The sequence below is a fragment of the Leptosomus discolor genome, chromosome 9 (genome assembly GCF_034619465.1).
Source record: "Leptosomus discolor isolate bLepDis1 chromosome 9, bLepDis1.hap2, whole genome shotgun sequence".
Lineage (NCBI taxonomy): Eukaryota > Metazoa > Chordata > Aves > Leptosomiformes > Leptosomidae > Leptosomus > Leptosomus discolor.
In genome coordinates, this window is record NC_141399.1 from 10,589,217 (window position 1) to 10,609,781 (window position 20,565).

Here is a 20,565-nt window from a genome sequence, read left to right on the forward strand (position 1 = left end):
TTCATATCTCAGGCAAAGCTCAATGATTCAAAGCAGGAAGCTACAGGGACCATTACCGGTGTTGCAGCTTTCATTCTTCCCCAACCTGCAGTACAGATGTCAGTTGTGTTTTTATGGAAACAACAGAACAGAGATGAGACTCCTTTATTCTATGGCCTCTCAGAGGCTGGATTAGAGGATTTCCAAAGGTCTGTTCCTGAACTAACTTATGATCCTCATTTAAAAAATTCATACCAAGTATGATTACTAAGTGTGCGCAGTGGAGATGTTCATCATTAAAACTCAATGCTGAGGCAGCGAGTAAAAATAAGACGAGTAAGACTGAACAACCTAAAAACATTACATTCATTTATAGAAAATTTACTGACATATTGGCATTTAAGAAAAAGGTGCAGCAATCTGAAATCATGCAAATATGGACAGTGTTCAGCATCACAACTGTGTAAGAAATTTCATTTTCAAACTGCCCCAAAAATTACCAACTGTTTCCTAGGGAAAAGGAAATCAGGTGCAATGGTACCCAACAGCACGTACTGAAAGATAAGCAAAAGAATTACAAGAAAATGCCCAAACTTTTCTCTAACAGAAAAAAAAAAAAAAAAAAAAATCAAATTTGCAGGGAGAAGGATCTGACAATTATGGTAACTGACAATTTGACATGTTTATATTGTTCATTGTTGATCTCCAAACACATGTCCCAGTCCAGCCTGCATATAATTAATAATTCATGAACTACCACAAGTGTCTGGACTGTTACATCATCCTATTACCTGTACCTGTAAATCATCAACTCCAGCTAAGATTTCCTTAAAATGATATTACCTGATCTAGGTTTTTGAAGAGCAGGATATCTTTACATGCTTCCTGCAGTCTGCATCGCTGTTCATCAGTTTTTGGATGAACTACCTTTAAAACAAAGTAAAACAAAACTGTCATGACAACAAAGAAATACGATTACAGACTAAACCTTCATTGCAGAGTGAAAAAGCAGAACACAATGTAAGACTGTCAAAGTATACAGGTTTTTTTGTTGTTTGCAACATATATATAAACATGCAATGTAAGAGAGAATGAAAGAAAGAGACATAAATACATTATGCTGACAATTAACACATGCAAAGTAACAGTCAAGACAGACAAGAAAGAAGAGGATGCCTTTTCCTTTCCCTTCCCTTCTAACCCAGCCAAAGGCTTGAGCATTTGGAACAGAGGGAAAAATCAACAGTTTTCTTTCTAAACTCTGGCTATATTAGTCCCAATATACTTACTGTTGGCATAGTAGTAGTTTATAAAATTTAAGATACATATGTATCTCAGTCCATCTAATCACAGAAGTTATCTAAGAAGGGCATTTTTTTCCTCCAAGATAATTACTTAAATAAAAGCTTTGCTGTTTGAGAGATATGTTTTGTTACTACTTTCAAATTATAAACATCTCATCAGGTTAAAGGAACCAACACTCACCATGTCATAAAAATGTTTATATATGTGCTTGTTGGGGGCTAATTATGAAAACATACAGAAAACTATTAATTACCTCACATTCATGACATTAACTATATTTCTGGAATAACAAGGATTCCAAAAACGAGTTACATTAGCAGGCATTTCTAAAAATTCATTGTCCAAAGTTGAGCAGACCTCAGATACTTGTTTTAAAAAAGTCAGGAAAATCAAGACTTTTGATGGAATAAATGTATCCAGGTTTACAAACATCTGGATGATCAGACACGCTCACACAGTCTTTTTTTCTTTTTTAGCATCTTATTTATGAAGTATCTTCTTTTTAAAGTGAAATTAAATTAGACTTTAGTTTTTTATTGAAGAAGTGTAAGCATCCTTGGGATGGAATCTGGAAATGGAACACCAGAAGTCCAGAGAGAAAACATGGACCCTCACCAGCCAGGCTATACAATTTGCTCACATAAAAGCACCTCTAAAGAAATACAAGTATCTGGACTTGCAATTCCTAGAAATGCCCAACTTTCAAAAAGAATAGAACAACAGGTGGTCAGAGTCTCAAAATATTTCAACAAAGTATTTCTCCTACCCAGGCAGAACTGCTTTGACAAGAAGGGCAGTAAAAAGCATGTGAGGAATTTTAAGCACCCATGAAGAAACAGCTGTGATAAAGCTTAACTAATTCTTCACAACAGCATTGATGCTCTAGGAATTGCCTCAACAAGCCTTTAAGATAATTAAGAAAGGAAAATATCCAAAATTTTAAAGATGGTAGACAAGCACAGCTCTCGAGTCCTTTGAAGTAAAATGATATTAAAACTATAGTGACTAAACAAGTGCATGAGATAAAGCGGCCCTAAATTTCAGAGCAATGTCACTTTGTCAGTGTCAGCATACCATGCAGCCTCTCAGACCGAAATGCACAAGTGGCAGGGAAAAGGTGACGTACAGACATCTGCCTGTCAAGCTGTAGAGAGAACCATGCATGATGCAGTTCACTCATTCTTACCCTTTGTTCTGTATCTTCTTCCTCTTCATCTGGATTGAAAGCTTCAGCACAAACTTGGAAGAAAGAGAGAGAGGAAATTAGTAAAAAGAAGCAATTACATGAAAACAAACAGATCAAGTTTAAATTCCTTTCGTCTACATTTTATTTTCCTACAGGAAAAACTAAATCGCTTTTGGTTTTATGTCATTACAGTGTCAGAGGCTTAAATCCTATCTATTCTCTGAGCAGGCACAGCATGGCTGTTCTCAATACTGATCTAAGTAGTCTGTAACTTACAACAGAAAATAATCTTGCCTAGCGAGTACTCCAAAGCATGCACACAGATTTTCCTTTCAATTCTTATCAAAGCATAACAATCTCCATTCAGATTCATTTACAAACACCTTCTCTAAAATGCAAGGGAAAAACACTCCAGCTACATTGCCTTGTTCTTTGCAGCACAACCTATATAGCAAAACACATTAAGAAAGAAGTACAAGAAGGCACGTGGCACCTACTCCACCTCTAGTCAGATTTGCAAGTGAGTACCTGTATTTTGTTTTTTTCAACACAGAGAGATCACATTTACACAGAAATTAACCTGGGAAATGAACAATCAGCTTGACCATAGTATATTCTATGACAAAAAAAAAATGTTTAGGCCCCTCTCCCATATGCTTCTGTATCTTACTACATTTGAATCAAATGAATGTCAAGTTTCAATATAAAAACAACTTTTTTAAAAAAAAAGGCACAAAGTGATTTTTTAAGAAGGATGAGAACATCTGTGGAAACCATACACTGTAGTGCATAGGAACAAGACTCTGCCAAACATGTCATTATAACTACAGGAACAATCGTAAGAGAGGCAATGATAATGGTGAGCTTCTAAAATTTCAAACCATTTTTGTTCAGTTTAATACTTCAGAAAAGGCTTATCTGCACTTATCTTAACAGTTATGCTGTTACACAATTTTACAATACTAAACACAGACAGCTTTGGCTGCCAAAAGCCTATAGCTCTACCTCAGACTTTCTTATTAATTCGTGGACATTTGCAGTTCTTACATGTCAAAGTGAACTCTGCACTCTAACCAGCTGTACAGATAGAGAAAGTGAGAGTCAGTCCTGTTTTCATCTAGTTCTGCTCTTACTCTAATAAGGGTGGTCTCACTTCTGAGGCTATACGTTACTTGCAAAATTTTACAAGGAAACACAGACAAGCATTTTTCTTTGTACTTTATCCAGCATCCTGACAATACTGAAGACTTGGCAGAATGCCCAGAAGCTCGGTGCACCGACATCTAACCACTGAATGGACTTAAAGTACAAATAAAAATAAGCAGATTTTTAAAATAAATAAATAAATCTAGAAGGCCAAGCATTCAGCAGCTTGCTAATAACTTGAAAACACATACAGGAATATTGACCTTGTCATCATGCTTTCAAAAGGACTATAAAAATGCACAAGCCCAGCACAATTTGTGAGGAAAGGCTTGCATTTTTAGGGGTTTTTCCTGCCTGAAAGTTACAGGTCTGTCTTAGCAAATTACATTTTAATTCCTTTTTTTCCTGGAGAGATTGCAGAGACTGGAATACAACACAAGCATTCCATTTATCAAACCACAAAGTAAAACCGCAATTACGTGATCATTAGGGATTTAAAGAGTGGTTATTGCTCGTACAATAAACCCAGTGTCGCACTGCCTCTTCTGGTTTGCACCATTTAACAATACAGAAACAGTACATTAACAGTGCACCTACAACACACACATGCTTTTAGTTTAAGAGAGTGGTCGACCCACATTTAGGGCAGATACTTTACAAAGGATGAACAACATTCTTCCCTAGCTGAAAAAAAAGTATAGCCCACCACACAGTCCAAAGATTACCAAATTATGGGAAGGTAGATGTGTACAAAGCTGCAGAACTTGGACTGATAGGCAAAGATCCACTTAATATGCAATACAAAGGCACTAACAAAGAGAACATTATTAGCATTTCGGTCTGAAAGCTTTCCTCCTCCTTTCACTTTACAGTAAGGATCCAAGTCTATTGTGAAAGCTTTGGATTTTCTAATAAGGAACATTTTCTTAGAAGAAAGGCTCCTTGGTTTAACAGTATGGTGAAACTGCAAGTAAAAAGTATCTTTATTCTTTACAACCAGTATATCTTACCAGTAACTAAAGCTCAATTCTTTATTATGCACCATAGAACATACTATAAATGCACTTAACGTACATTTCTGAAAGAACCTGGCATATAAGCACATTCAAGCTGTGCATCCATGAATTCAGAGATCACTGTACTTCATTATATCATTCTAGCATTTACATTCTCAATATTAAACTGCAAATTAGATTTTGTTCCTACCTCAACTGCAGGGAAGCTATTGCTAAGAATATGCTTTGGAACTGAGGAAATTCTCTTCAAGATTTCTTTGGGAAAACAAGTGTAATTACCATGGCTAAGACCCTGGTATTAGAGTAAAACCTTATCTTAAAACATGCAGTAATCAAAACAAACAGTTCTCTGGAGCTTCAGTATCAAACAGCTTTGGCTGGCATTTGTGTACGTAAGTCTCCCCTAGTTCACCTTACCCAGTAAGGGTGAAAACAGCTTCATAAAGCCCACTAAGGCTACAAACCAGGACTTAGTGCCCTTCCCTTACATATGGAAATCACTTCTGTAGTGCCCATGAATGGGCACCACAGAAATACAAAAAAAACGTGGCAAAAGTACTACTTCTTCCTATGCTGTCATGTAGAATGCCTTCCCATTATACTTTCCGTTCTTCAACCTCCTGCTTGGATTTCTTTTCCCATGTAGAAGCGGTAGGGCAGACACTTTGGACTTCAACTGACAGCTCTGATTGACAGGACTTTATTTATTTGCAGGCAGAGCTATAACACTTAATGTAACATCTGTTGTGGGATGGTTAAAAAAAGGGGAGAGAGAAATGATTAATTTTGACCTCAAGCTTAAATTAATATTGTGATATGCTGGAAAGCCCACAGAAAGCTCTTCAGCCTACTCGTAACAACGAACAGCATTTTCCAAATATTTTAAAACATGACTAATGCAAAGAAAAGGCGAACATTACGTCAACATCATCCTGTGGTTTATGTTACAATATGTCCAATTTTTCTTTCCACTATTTTTAATTGGTAAATTACTTGTGGAAGTCTATACTGGTGTACATATTACCTGTCAAGGTCTGTGTCAGTCTTACCTTCAATAAGTTTCATGTTATCTATGTTCAGTGTTGCTTCTCTGTTGTTCCTACTGAGAAAAACCCCTGTAACTACCCTAAACTCTGCCAACCCCTGTCAGATATCTGTGGCCGTTGATTTCAGGACTCCTGAAGGTTAGTCATTTGCAGGTTACAGTACAGCCAGTCCCAGTAAAAAGCCATTTGATCTTTCATCTTGATGGAGTGAAAACATACGTGCTCCACAATTTCACACATGACTGAATTAACATTTTAACTGTTTCAGTATCCCAGTAAAACCGGTACTCCAAGGCAAGCTTATTCTCACAAGATTATCCTGAAAAAGTGTACTGCTAGCATCTTTTCAGACTCAACGAAACAGCAGTTGGAAAGGATCTCTCTCTGAAGGTCATCCAGTCCAACCTACCCCTTAAAGGGGAGCTATTTGCAATGCTAGATTAGGGCTGACCTGGAAATCTCCCTGGGCAAAGATTGCACATCTCTCTGGCTAACCTGCTCCACGGCTGCACCACCCTTCTGGGAAAGGAAGTTTTTCTTAACGTGAGACCTAAAGTTCATGAATATCTTGATATAATTTGAAGTGACTTCTGAAATCACACCTTTCCTATGTGAGATTTTCAGCACAACTCTGCCCTTGAGCAAACACTAAGCATGAATGCATCAGTGAAAGTTATGTACAAGTGTGACACACACCCCAATTACGTATTTCCAATACTACAGCTATATCAGCATATATCATGCAGACCAAGCTTCCTTCCAAATCTACCCACGTAGTTCAAACAGCTTTGGAACATAAAAAACAGTTTTCAATTTTAAGAAGCTTTAAGATAAAAAGAAATTCAGGCTTTTATCCTACCATCTACATTTAGTCCCTCTTAGCTTCTGCAGCTTCTACAGCTAGTTTAGCTTTCTCCTCATACAGCACCTTCTTTGGCTTTCAAGAACAGGCACATCTGTTAACACTTCTGAAGGCTCAGAAATGATACAACTCGCTCACTGCTTTGTTATGCAGGTGACAGCATCTGAAAGCAATAAAGATCCTTCTAGCTGCAGCAATGACATAAGCAGTGGATGGGTGAGGGGGAAGCAACGGGTGGGGAGAGAATGAGAAGTAGCAAGAAAAGTTTGCCAGTACAAAAGCCACCTTTGTTTATGCAAGTTCAATCACTCTCAAGATAATATTGTTCTGCAAAATACGTGTTTGGTCAAGATCAAAGTCCTTGCACTCCATGCAAATCTACATAACAGTTCAGCATTCAGCTCCCATATGCAAATAAAGCCTTCGTGAGAAATGCAGACCATCCCGGTAGCTGAGAGAGTAGCCTAACAGAAGCTGAGGCCTGAATGCATTGTTAGTATTTCTGTTGTTATCAGAAGAAGTAGCAAAGACGCTCTGTCATACTCTCTTTGCAATTTTGGATAGCACCTTCTATTCACTCGTCTTTACTCAAGAGGATGCATTACCTCCAACGGATCCTATGAGACCCATTAAGGAAAACCCACCCCAAGTAGTACATGCAGAACAACTTTCCCAGTTACTTCTTCAGATCAGTAATCCTGCACTACATTTAGGGCGACCTTCTTTGCATGTTAGTTTGCCAAAGCTTCAGGCGTTTTGTAAGGCTGTCTCTCAAGGGACAGATGCATAGCCTCTCCTGGGAGCACTATGCCAGCTGGAAAGGTGACCACTTCCAGGGGCTTGTCATTCCCTCTTTGACAGCTGAGTTGCTAAAGCAGGCACTTCCAAAACGATGTAGTCGAGATGAACTTAGGGAGCTTAAACAGAGCTTTACGTAGGTCTTTGCTGGCACAGCTCAATGTGATTTTCTGCACTTGGGAAACAACTCCAAGTTTCCTCTCACTTCTGTTGCTGGATAGCTCAGAACTTTTTGGTTTAGAAATTGCACTTTGTTTCCCGAGCTAAAGATCTCACCATGTCAAAGCAGGCGACAGATTCATACCTCGACCCAGCAAGTGGGAAACAGAATCTGCCCCCATTTGCACTACCTGAACAATTTTCACAATTTGTGACAGAATGAAAAGCAACACTGAAACCTGAAAAAACAGTTAAGCCATCTTCAGGAAAATCAGCTGTTTCAGCCTTCAGTTCACTAATAAGAAGTGACTGAAATCGAGTGTAAAAAAAGAACGTCATTGCGCCAGCCCAAAGCTCGGATCTCTGGCCTTACAAGACCTGTCTTTTATTTTATGTGCCATGTGAAGATCCCCAGATGCAGGAGTACCCACAGCAGTACCACCTCATGACTTCATTCTTAATTCTCAAGGAGGCATAACTGAGACACGACTTACAATGACTGGGACTTGAGCAAACAACGCCCCCTCAAATCTTTGTCAAATACCAACGCAGAATATTCAAACTCACAATCACTTGCATGGCAATATATGTCAAACCAAGCTTAAGATTTTTCAGTTGAGAAGCATTTAGAAATCATTAATTTAGGTGGCAAAGGAAAAGAATGGATTTTCAGTTCTGGAAACAGCTTCAAATTTCACTTAGTTAAAAGGAAATTAAAATAAAATCAGCTCGGTTCTTCACAGGCAGAGTTATTCTGCATTACAGATTAACTACGAATATACAAAGGCACTCAGCATGGCTGTGCCAAACCAGCTCAGTCCAGCAAGGATTACGGGTTCAGGCGCAGCTCTGCACGTGGTCCCAAAGCCTGCTCAGGTTAGAAAGCTGCACAGATCGTTTTGTCAGGCAAAGAAGCCTATGAGACACTGAGAAGCCTGTAAGGCCCTAAAATCCTGTATTGCTTCACCCAGCTCTGCAGCAAGCCAGCATTGCCTCTCTGTAGTATTGTACATACACAGCAACAAGTGAGAAATGTCCCCCTGGCTTACCCAAAGCTTTGCCTGTACCCCTAATTCAACTTGAAAACGCCCATCTCCGATGTGGACGTTACTGGTATTTCTCAAGGCCCACTACTTTAACAGACTAGTAGAACCGCGGTCACAGGCACAGCTGCAATGGCCCGCTCTAGTTCACAGCTACCCCAAGGCACAATTCTGGATAGACGTTTTTGCCCAGGGAGGTTGAGGCATTTAAGAGGACTGGATGATGTATTACAGTCCTTGCTAGCCTTGCCTTTAGAAACCTTTGATAACCATTTCCTCAGTACGATTACATACTTGCCAGTAGTATTATCTAAATCTGACTCCTCCAGCATGTTTTCTTCCCATCAAGACAGAAATGCAACAGTTCCAGTGACAATGGCTTGTGATATAACTGTAATGCTGGTGTCACACACTCCTACTTCATACTACATTTCAGTCATGAGTTCAGAACAGACTGCATAATCAATTATAAATGCCACCTTTTATGATAATGTGTTGGGTTTTGTCTTTGCAGGAAACCCAACTCCACATGCACAGGCATCTTTTCTCCCAAGATGCATAAGTACAGGCAGTAAAAGCCCTTTAAAATTATGACAACTGGTTAACCACTATTTCCATATGTACGTTTATTTTCTATATTCTGAATGTATTTTTCAAGTATTTTTCCTAAATTCATATAGATTAATAAAAATCTAGTTTTAAGTGTTTATTTAAAAGGCTTTATCATCAGATATAAAGTAAAACAATTTAGACAATGCATTACAGCAGAACAGTCATTAAAATGATACAGCCACAAATTAATTTTTTTTCCATTACAGGAAGATTTAGCAAATTTATAATTAAATTTCCCTAGAGTCAAACAAAAACTTTCATGATAAAAGACCTAGAATAATAAATGGAAAGTAAATAATCACAGTGCCTTCTAGATTTGTATCTTTACATACAGATAATGAAAGCATTACATGCAGACAATGCTGCTTAAACTAGATTTTAAAAAGACAAACATAAAGTACTTTCAACTTAGGATACAACGCATTCCTACTTCATTATTGTTTCTAGGCAGGCTTTGTTCAGGGTTTGTTTTTTTGTTTTGTTTTGCTTGACTCCTCCTGCAACATCGAGTATCTAGCATGGAAACCGCCCCAAGTTAACTGGCAGCCTTGCTTTGCCACAGCCAGCCCACCCAGCGCAGGGCACACAGCGAGAGCCAAATAATAGACCAAAGGCTCCTTCACACGGCGAGAACCTGCTCCTGGGATCTGTTCTGGAAAGGCACTTCCTGTCAAAGCAAGAGGCAAATTCGGGGGGGGGGTGGTGTGTGTGTGCATCCTACTGAACTGCAAGGAAACTTCAGAAGACAATCCTCAGCCTGTATATCTATTTAAATCCTCCTCCTACTCAGGAGCAATCAAAATAAAAAAAAAATTGTGCCAATGCGGGACTGGGGATAGAATTCTCTTAGCCCCTTCTCCTGCCTCGTTGGTATAACCAGATGAATACAACATTTGCCTTTTTCCTTCTTTTTTTTTTTTTACATTAAACCGACAGCTGTTTATTATTCTATTTGCTTTACGTAGTTGCCTGTTCAGTTATATAGAGGCACAACTTTTACTTAATGCTTTTATGTATGACTTATGCAAAGTACTTTAGCTTGTCCTTCCACTTTACGTGCTCGCAAGTGGTTAAAGGGTCATACCCTCCCACCGTGCAGAAGCCAGGTGCTGGAGAATACTACTACTACTACTACTACTACTACTAATAATAATGTCATGAGGCTACTTTGTTTCATAGAACAAAACACTGGCAAAAATAACTGAATAAAATGCTTCTAGATCATCTAAACACACATTTGTGCATACACTCCAATAATTCTATGTAATTCCTAGATAGTAACTTTTGATAATTTGAAATCCTACCGTTTACAGAGGACTTACCATGAAAGCACTCTGTAGATAAAATACAGCACTCTGCAAGTAGTCTCTCTCCTGTACAGCTGGAGAAGCCAAGGGACAAGATTACCTGATTTCACAGAAGTCATCTGCTAACTAAGCCAAACTAGGGCTCCTGCACTTTTGGCTTCCCTGTCTCTATGCATAACAGCAGAACCCAGTATCCCAATCAGACAACTGGTGTGCTCTGGACCTTACAGTAAGAGGTGAATCTGCATGAAAAATAAAAACAACAAAAAGCTTTCCATCATGGTAGAGGACTAAATAAAAATAAGAAAGTTTTCCATGTGGCAGAATCAAAGGAGTTTACAGATCTGACATGGTAACAACCAAACACAAAATATTGCCCCTTCAATCTTAAACAGTAATTTACAATTTCCTACTTCTGTTTCCAACTCCCTTTACTACATTTAAACAAAAAAATCTTAAAATGGCAGCAGGGTATTTTAGAGTAAGACATTATTATTCTGTGCAGTGCAGCCTGAGAAAATCAAATGAAGCAAGCTTTATTCTTGCAAGTTAAGAAATCAGAAGACTGAACTGGATAAACATGCTGCTGACCTTGTTCAAGCCTTCTAAGAGAGCCTTACCGATGAGATAGTCATCCATAAAAAAGGTCTCCTGGAAAACATGATGCTACTACTATTTCAGAGCACCCAGATTCACAATTGTAGAACTAAGCCTTCTGCTTTAATGATCTTCTGTTTTAGCCCATCACATAAATCTTACCACAATTCTAAATGATTACATAAGCAAGGCAGATAAAAACAGAAATTAAGCACCAATAATGTTTACGTGCCTGATAAACACAGTGACACTTTATCTCAGTCAAAAACAGAATGGAGAATGTTCACTTTACGTTCAGTTTACATCAAAACACTACATGAAATGGCTCAAATCTATACCTGCCAAATAAAAAAAAAAAAAAGAGCCATGTATCTTACAGGCTTTTAGTTGCAAACAGTAGGCAAAAAAAGGTAATCTAGTGAGGAATAAAAAAGAAAAAGTGTTTTTCCAGTCTAGAAATAAGAAATTTTCTTTCAGTTTCCAGACCAAGGCATTTTTTGGTTTTACACTTGCAATTCTAATATGTGAATTGCTAAATCTGCAATAAGGCACATAATATTTTAAAAGAACCACTAGCATCTTGGGAAAAGTGCACTGAAGCACTTGTGTGTTAGAGCTGAGCAGATATTTAGCAACGAAAATTACCCACATTTTTCTGATATCTAGCATGACAGAGAATTGAAGGATGTCGAAGTGTTAGAAGGCATTCTGAAATTAATGGTTCAGCAACTTAGAATGATTTTTAAAGATTTCTAGAGAATGTCCAAATAGATTAAAAATCTCATTACCCCTAACAGAAAAAGTAATGCCTATTTACCTGTAGTGACAGGGAACAATGTAAAACTAGTGTGGCTTTGACACAAAAGGATTGCGTGCAGAGCAATGATGTGGAAGTCCCAGGTCCCCAAGCTTTGAAACAGCTGCTTCCTCTCTGAGCAGGCAGGCAAAGCAGGGAACGTGGAAACCTACTGTCCAGCCCCTTGAAGAAAAACCCAGCAGCTGCCCCCATTTCTGTGCAGCTACTGAGCAACTTGGACACCCTGGTGATTGCCAGTAATGGGGAAGGTGTAACTATTTGACTTGATGCAACTCGTCTTCAGGATGAGTCAAATCTCAGCTTTAGCAGCTCACTGAACAAATGGATTTCATTACAGGAAATACACAGCTGAAGTCATCTGGCAAAAGACTAATGCTAGGCAGAACTTCATCAGTTAGATCTTGTGTACTTTATTTATATCCACTTAGTTCTGTGTTTCTCCATTACAGAAGATTAGGGAGTTTAAGAAGAGTACACGCCTTCCTACCCTAAATTTTGGAGATGTGGGAAAAGCATACATTCAGACATGCTAATCTAAATCAGGTGAGTGCTCAGGCAGCCAAATACCCATGCACAAGCCATCTCCCAAAGCTAAGCCTTGATTTAAGTTTCTCTTTAAATGTGAGCACTATAAAAGTGCTCACAGCAATTCTTAACTGAGATTGCTTTAAACCCATTATATTCCCTGTATCTAGTTTTTCCTACACTGACTAAAGCTTTGCATTACTTGGAGTAGTACGCACAGTCTCATCAAGGTGTTCTGGTGTTAAAAACGACTGAGCAAAGTTTCTGAAAACACATGGGATATCCTTCCATATTTAAATCAGGTATGTTTAAACTTTCGTGTTCTACACAGAATCACAGAATGGTTTGGGTTGGAAGGGACCTTAAAGATCATCTACTTCCAACCCCCCTGCCATGGGCAGGGACATCTTCCACTAGACCAGGTTGCTCCAAGCCCCATCCAACCTGGCCTTGAACTATGCCAGGGAGGGGGCAGCCACAGCTTCTCTGGGCAACCTGTGCCAGAGTCTCACCACCCTCACAGTAAAGAATTTCTTCCTTATATCTAACCTAAATCTCCCCTCTTTCAGTTGGAAATGGTCACCCCTCATCCTGTCACTACCCTCCCTGATGAAGAGTCCCTCCCCACCTTTCCTGCAGGCCCCCTTTAAGCACTGGCAGGCCGCTGTAAGGTCTCCCCGGAGCCTTCTCTTCTCCAGGCTGAACAACCCCAACTCTCTCAGCCTGTCCTCACAGGGGAGGTGCTCCAGCCCCCTGATCATCTTCATGGCCCTCCTCTGGACCCGCTCGAGCATGTCCATGTCTGTCTTGTGCTGGGGCCATCAGAGCTGGATGCAGCACTGCAGGTGGGGTCTCACCAGAGCAGAGGGGGAGAACCGTCATTTAATCTGAAGTGACAGGAACCTAAACTTGCCCTGAGTGTATTAATCAGTATAAAAACATAACATCCACGCCTTTCTCTAAAACTTTATATTAAAAAGGGATAAAGTGCTGCCTTATTTATGCACAAGAAAAACACAAAACACATCTAACTTCCGAGGTCACTCCACATATATACATCACAGCACCATGTTTTGCACCAAGTATAAAACTGCCCTTTTAGCCAGTATCATGACATGAATTTTGAGATTCCCTCCCATGTGTTTGCTTTCAGTTTCTTGCACACACACATGGGAATATTTTCATTTGGGCTTTAATTCACATGTTAAAAAGTAGCTTTGGTTCAAAACAAATAGAGGGAAACCCAGCAATTTGTATTGAGTAAATTGGATCAGATTTCATCTGACCAGGTACCGCACTGACTCAAATTTTAAATAAAGATGCTCATTGAGTGTTGTATTTCTCTTCATGTTATAAAATAAATCCAGTAATTACAAGCAAAATTATTCACAACAGTGTAAAATCCAAGTAATTGTGAAGTCACGACTGTTAATTTCCAAAAATAAGCTTTTCATTATTCACTGAATGCCAATTACATGCCAAGAACTTTAAAATAAGTCCCAATATTGCAAACAGAGAAAACAAGCTCTTTTTGTTGTTGTTTAACGAATAATGATTCAGGCACTTTCTTACAGGAGAGCACCCACACAATTTATCACCACTTTCATCTGTCATCCCACACACTTGGCTTTTGCTCATATCAACATTTTTCAAAATGAATTATTTTCACTCTGGTTATGGTATCAGTTTTGCAATCATTAGGGCTAGCAAAAAATGAGAGGCATCAGGTTGTTGGAATCAGAAAGCTGTTTGTGTCATTTGTAAAAATGCAAATTTTTAAATTCGAGAGTCTCTTAATGAACTGCCTGAAAACCTTTCAGCAGAAGTTATTATGCGATTGGTTTTGTAAGTAGATGAATAATCAACATAGAAATTAGATAGCTACAAGAGAAGAAACCAGAACATGATTTTCAAGTTATCCTCTGATAATCTGATAATCTGACATGTAGAAAGCAGAAGAGAACAGCACAGCGAAAGCTAATCACTCAGTCTTCCTCCCTTGATGATTTGAAGTGATGACATTTTATTACCTAAGTAGTAGATAGTAACCTGCAAGAGAAAATACTCAAAATAACTGCCCAAAAAAAGCTTTGCTTCATTGCTACTATTTAGCTGCCCTAATTTAACAGGATCCTCAAACTGTATTCTTTACCAAATACTAATATTTTGCATGGCAATAATTAATATAAAAGCTTTCTTAGAAAATGATTTTTTTTTTTAAAGCTGTCATTTTAAAAGGCTACTAAAAAGATTTTACTACACATAACATTACCATATCCTGACATCACCACTTGCCAGGGTGTGAAGAAAATGCTGTATCTCACTCAAAAGCCCAGAGAGATATCGGACTTTAACAACATATCTACTTTATCAGATCACTGCTCATCTTTGGTAGGAGCCAAAAGAATGAAGAGCTCAAGGTAAAGAGTCCCCCATTGTCAAAATGGAGAACCACCAGTGCGTTTGAAGAACCAACAGTCATACAGGCCTCCTATGGAAGTTCATCTTATGAGGAAAGAAAAAACCAGAAACTGTCAGGGCACATGGATTTAAACAGTATTGGAATACAGAATTCTATACCTATACCCTCTAAAACCAGCATGTAAAAATATTGTATGAAGATGGATAAAAAAAAACAACAAAACCCAACCATACCGTTATAACAGACTGCTACAGAAAAGCAAAAAAGAAACATCAAAAATACTAATTCCAGATGCAACAATGTCAATGTTCTCTATACACAGAATAGCAGGATTCAGTAACATTTAAACAAAATTATTCTCTATATATCTAAACATTTACTCAGCAATTGTACCTTAGGAGATAGCTTAGCACCTGATTCCAGGGACAGCAGACAGGACCCTTCACTGAGTCTGCTGAAAGCTGCCCTACCAAAGCGACTGAAGTAAGTCTTGTTTATTTGATTACTTTTTATATTAACATGAAAATCGTCACCGATCCTGACAGTCATGTTATTTTGCTGGTATAAAAATATTAAGGAAATAACTATCACATATTACTTCCCCAGATTATGTAATTATTCTGCTTATATAGTTGTTCAATGTGAAAACTGTAATCTCATCCCTACCCCACAGAGGCCAAATAGAGCAGATTGAGGAGGGAGTGCAGGAACATGCAAGAGAAAGAAATTATACCAGGTCACTCAGATAAACAGAAATAATTTGAGAAAACAGATTAAAACCTTCTGTCACACGTGTACGGTATGGATATCATATTTTGTCAGATTTTTTTCTATCCCATTAAGAAGTCAGCAAGTCTGCTGGAAAGTGGGTGTTCTGTGGAATGAATCAAAAGTGTCTAGAAATGGCAGAAATCTAGAAAAAACTTTACTTTTTGAAACCTGCTAAAACTAAAAGAGGAGAAACTATGCCCAAGTAAGACTGTAGTAGGCGTCACACTCTTCATTCCAAAGCCACAATTAACTTTCATTCATATACTGCCAGGAGCAAAATTCTCCTCAATATTACGTATCAGTTGTTATAGTGGGACCAATATCAGTGTTCTCTTCCCTCTAGTTTTGAAATAGCTTTGATATCACTACTGAGAAAGGAGGGGTCACTGGTTTCTCCCACCTTCCTGTACCCTGTAGTCACTAATCAAGGGCTGAGATATTCTGCAGCCTCTTTCACTACAGAAAAGGAAGTGACTAACAAAATAAAGTTTGTCAGGAGTCCCTATGCTTGGAGGAACATTAAGAAACGTAATCAAGCAAGTATGAATTTTGACACAATCCAACTATTGGGAGGCAGGAATCTGTATGGTTTTCAGGCCATCCAAACCAAGCCTGGGCAGACTGAGTCAGTCAGCAAGCTGTGTAACATGAGTTACTCACACTAGCAGAAGGCTCAGACATTGCTAATTCACTTAACGCAGCAGCAAGAAGACTGTTCTACTGGGTAATTAGCGCTGAAATTGCCCGTGGCACCCAGTCGATGGCACCCTATAGCTAGGAGATTTCAAAATTAGTGGTGGTTTAGTTTTTTATTTTATTTTTAGTCTCTACATAGGGATAGCTTATGATTTGGCAAACAGAGGATTATTTTAATCAAGTCAGCACCAGCTCATATACACAATAGAACTGACCGACAATGCTTGGGGGTCGTGCACATGCCATGGAACCTCAACGTGTTACATGGCCAAACATGCTATACTCAAATAATCTATTCATTAGATCAATTTCTAGGGGAACATCAAGCTCTCATTTCCCTTTCTCCCTCCTAGCATTTCCTGGAAAAGGTTTTCTCTTCATGAGAACACTACTTTACCACTCTGCACTTCTATAAATAATTCCATGAACGTGATTAGATAAGTCCCCCTTTTCCAGGAAGACCCTCCTGCACAGTCTATGGAGTTTCTCACTACCCCACTCACAGACCCCTGCTTTGCTGGCTGAGTCTCTGGCCAGCACACAAAGCCACGTTTCTCTGGTCAAGAAGCAAATGCAATTCCATGCAGAGCCTTTATAGCTGTTGAACCGTTTGGAAGAGTTTAATGCCAGCCAAGCCAACACTATCCCTCCCCCTCAGGGAGCACATCAGCCTAGGAGACAAATAAGTAGCAAGCATTGCAGAAGTGGGGAGCGTAAGTGAGCAGAATGAATCCCCATGTTCTCAGTACTACAGGATGAGAAAGATGAAGTAGTTTGTGAGAATGTGCTACTATTACTTGTGGGATATGAAAGCAGTATCATCAATTTTGGGCAATGATTTGAAAAATGCAGAAATAAAATTTTTATTCTTTTTGTCCAGAAGAACAAACAAGATACGTTTCAATGTACAAGGTCAGCTTGACCTTTCTAATAGATTACCATTTATCAAGCAGTTTTCTTAAAGACTTCTTTAATATTCAACTGAGGTAATGCATAAGCTAGAAGTAAACTCATTTGCTCAAAGTTTTCAAAGAGCACAAAAATAAACTTCCTGACCAATTCTTGCAATGCGGCAGAAAACTCGTATTTTGAGTAAGTCTTAAAGAATGACAACTAAATATTTACAATCATTAAAGAAATATTTGCCAGTACAGTCAAGAGCCTCAGGTTTAGCTGTTTCATAACTAAAAAGAAACATCTAAATGAAAATTCAGTAATCATTACAACAGATTTTTTCTATAGGTTTATGTATCCTTAGAATTTGCATTAGTGCACCAAGGGAATCGCTATAATCCTGTTATCTTTAGGCAGCTAATAACAACTGACCAGCAGTAAACACTCCGTATTTAATATTGAGGGCATTAATAAAGAAGTTTAAAACAGATGCTGTAACTGCTATGCGTAAGAGAGGGTCATAAACATTGTTAGTCTCCCAGAACAGCTATCCAGTTGAATAGTTTACTGGAACAATTATCAGCCTGTCCTAAACTGCATGTATAATGTAGACAATTACTTTATTATCTTTTCCTTTAATTAGAATTATATTTTTTCTAATTTTTCATTCTTGACCTACTGAACAGTGCCGTACTTCCCTAGACAGCCAAATGCTCAAAAGAAAAATTCTTGCTTGAATTTTAACTCTTTTCTTCAATACATCCAATGTTAGTTTTTAAATTCTTCTCCTATTTTGTTCTTCCAGAGTACTGTAAATCTACAATTTTGTGCATGAGAGTCACGATACCAGCATACAATTTAGGTCTGCTCTTTACTCCCCTTACAAATGTGCACTGCACTGGAAACAAGGTTCAACATGGACTAGCAGAAAGTTGTTTTGAATAGAAGATCAGAAAAGAACACACTAAATGCAATTACAAAAAATTTGTGTCAGCTTTTCTTCTCCATGGTTTGTTCCACTTTACTTAATTAGTTAAAACCAGATACATTTAGATACTACACTGAGTAATCCATAATGCAATGTTGGTTTGTTATTTGTTGCTATTTCTTGGTTTACAAAGAAAAAAGAAATCCTATAAAAATTGCAGAACGAAAAGTTTCTTAAAACCTAACAAATCTAACAAGGAAATCAAACCAAATTCAGAGCACCAAAACCAACAAATCAGCCACTTGTTTTACACAAGGAATTATAAAATGCAGTTGCCTATGATAGCAGGGAGCTGAGTTCAATAACCTAGGAGAACCCTGTCTGTCAATCTCATTCCTATTTGGGTAACTTCTTGACAGACACAGCAGGTATGGAGTGCAAAAAAAACCCAACCAAACAACTCCCCCCTACCCCAAACCAGTAGGTGTCTGTAATTTCCTGCCAAGAGAAGGAAAATGGGGTCTGCTTGTATATGCATGGCTGCTGTTTGCATGTCTTTCACATTTTAACAAATCCCACAATGATCACTGTGTACAGTGTATATAAAGAAAGTGGAGAAAAAAATACTTTGTTTTTATTGTGAAAAGGGTTTAACACACAGTAATAAAATATACATATTCTGTTAATGTTTGTCTCCATGAGAATTCTAACATGTACCGTAAACTCTGAATTATTCTAGCTCTTCTTGGAACAGCAGTGTTATTAAGCATCTAAGCAGTCCCCCTTAATCTAATTGCATAAGTTAGCAATTCAATTTTACATCTGCTGTTTAGTTGTTCACATTAACCTCTAGACTCCTTCAATGAAGGAACCTTTTTTTTAACTAAAGGTAGCCCAGCACTATGACAGCATCAGTATTACACTTCAGTACTGAAGAGTCAAAAAGATTACAACTACCCCCTGGTTAAGGCTCAACTTTTTAACTCTGGGAATAATTCAGCCTTTATTTAAATTTAAATCTCAGATGCATTCACTTCTCATTTATAAGATTTTACTCTGTCAGCAGGTTCCAGGATGGATTAGTTTCATTAGCACAGAAATGAAAATGTCTTGGGACTCTCCAGATTAAGATACTCCGCAACATATGACTCCCAACATTTACTATCAGAGTATCAAACTCCATCATTCAAGATACAGTTTAGTCTTGCCTAAATTTCTCATGTAATAATATACCAAAACTACCAGCACTGTCAAATTTTAAGTTATGAAATTCTCATTACACTCACAATTATTTATATGTAGTGACATAAATACAGACTCATACCCTTAATCATACCCAAGCAACTAGCAGTAAAGCAACTGAACTGCATGGGTATAAGGACATTTTGCACATAAAATTAAACATGTATTTGTCTCATATATATTCATATACCATGTATACAATCCATAATGCCCCACGATAGCTATCTACCAAAGAACATGTCAGATAATATACACAAGTTACAGACTGAGTAGACTTGAACTGAAAACTAGAGAGAAAACAGTGAACACGCTGGCACTTTTACGAAGGCATTTTTCAAATCAGAACCATAATGACCTTCTAGACCAGCTAAATGTTATAATTAAATATTTGAAGAAAAAAAAGTAACATACACAAAGCAATCCACACTGCACCTCAAATGCAAAAATTATACAATACCTTCTCATCTACACATATCATTTTATTCATGTCATACTGTTCAAATATAACTTTAAAAAGAATTTGTTAGGAATAACCAATATGAAATGTTTTAATGAGTAGCTGTTAAGATAGAAAACAAACAAACAAACAAACAAGTACAATCTGCATCTCCAGAACAAGTGAACAGCCACAAATCCAACAACTTTAAATATCAGCTGCACAAGCAAGGGGCTAAAACACCACAAAGAGGGGACACCCCACACACCCCGTGTATTTCTGTATTCTAACTAGAGATAAAATTCTTAGCAACATGGAAGATTAGGAGATGTGTTCCAGCAGAAAGAAGCTGTCACTTTTTCAATTCACTGCAAAGCAAGCCTTTGCCATAATTATTTTGTTGCGTAAAAGTTCTGGGAAGTTTTTCTGGACAGAATCGTTACTACTGCTGAAGTTGCTTCAATAGTCTGTGATCATCCACAGAACTGTTTTCTAAACTAGTCTCAATGTGTTGCTCATTGGTTTCTACAGTGAATTAAACGATTCCCACTATTTCAAACAAAAAAACCTGAAGTAGTATGAGAAACAACATAGTGATGAAGAGCAATGTCAAATACACATTTCAAAACTTTTTCCAAAACATTAAATTCTTAAAAGGAAATCATACCTGATACTCTTCTGTTGTATCGGTTAACAACTGGAGCTGCAAAATAAACAAATCAAAATTACAAATGGTATTATTACAAATTCAAAGTCATCATCTTGAATAATCAAGATA

At 38.0% G+C, this 20,565-nt stretch overlaps 1 protein-coding gene across 1 annotated transcript in view; it reads right to left on the minus strand.

Annotated features, from left to right (window-relative positions):
* Positions 1-20,565, minus strand: part of PRKAR2A (protein kinase cAMP-dependent type II regulatory subunit alpha) — a 63,482-nt gene that overhangs the window by 17,952 nt on the left and 24,965 nt on the right. The window contains exons 2-4 of the mRNA XM_086469829.1: positions 20,455-20,490; positions 2,471-2,523; positions 823-906 (exon numbers count right to left, since the gene is read on the minus strand). Coding sequence (XP_086325955.1) covers positions 823-906; positions 2,471-2,523; positions 20,455-20,490 — 173 coding nt within the window. The remainder of the gene's footprint in view (positions 1-822; positions 907-2,470; positions 2,524-20,454; positions 20,491-20,565) is intronic.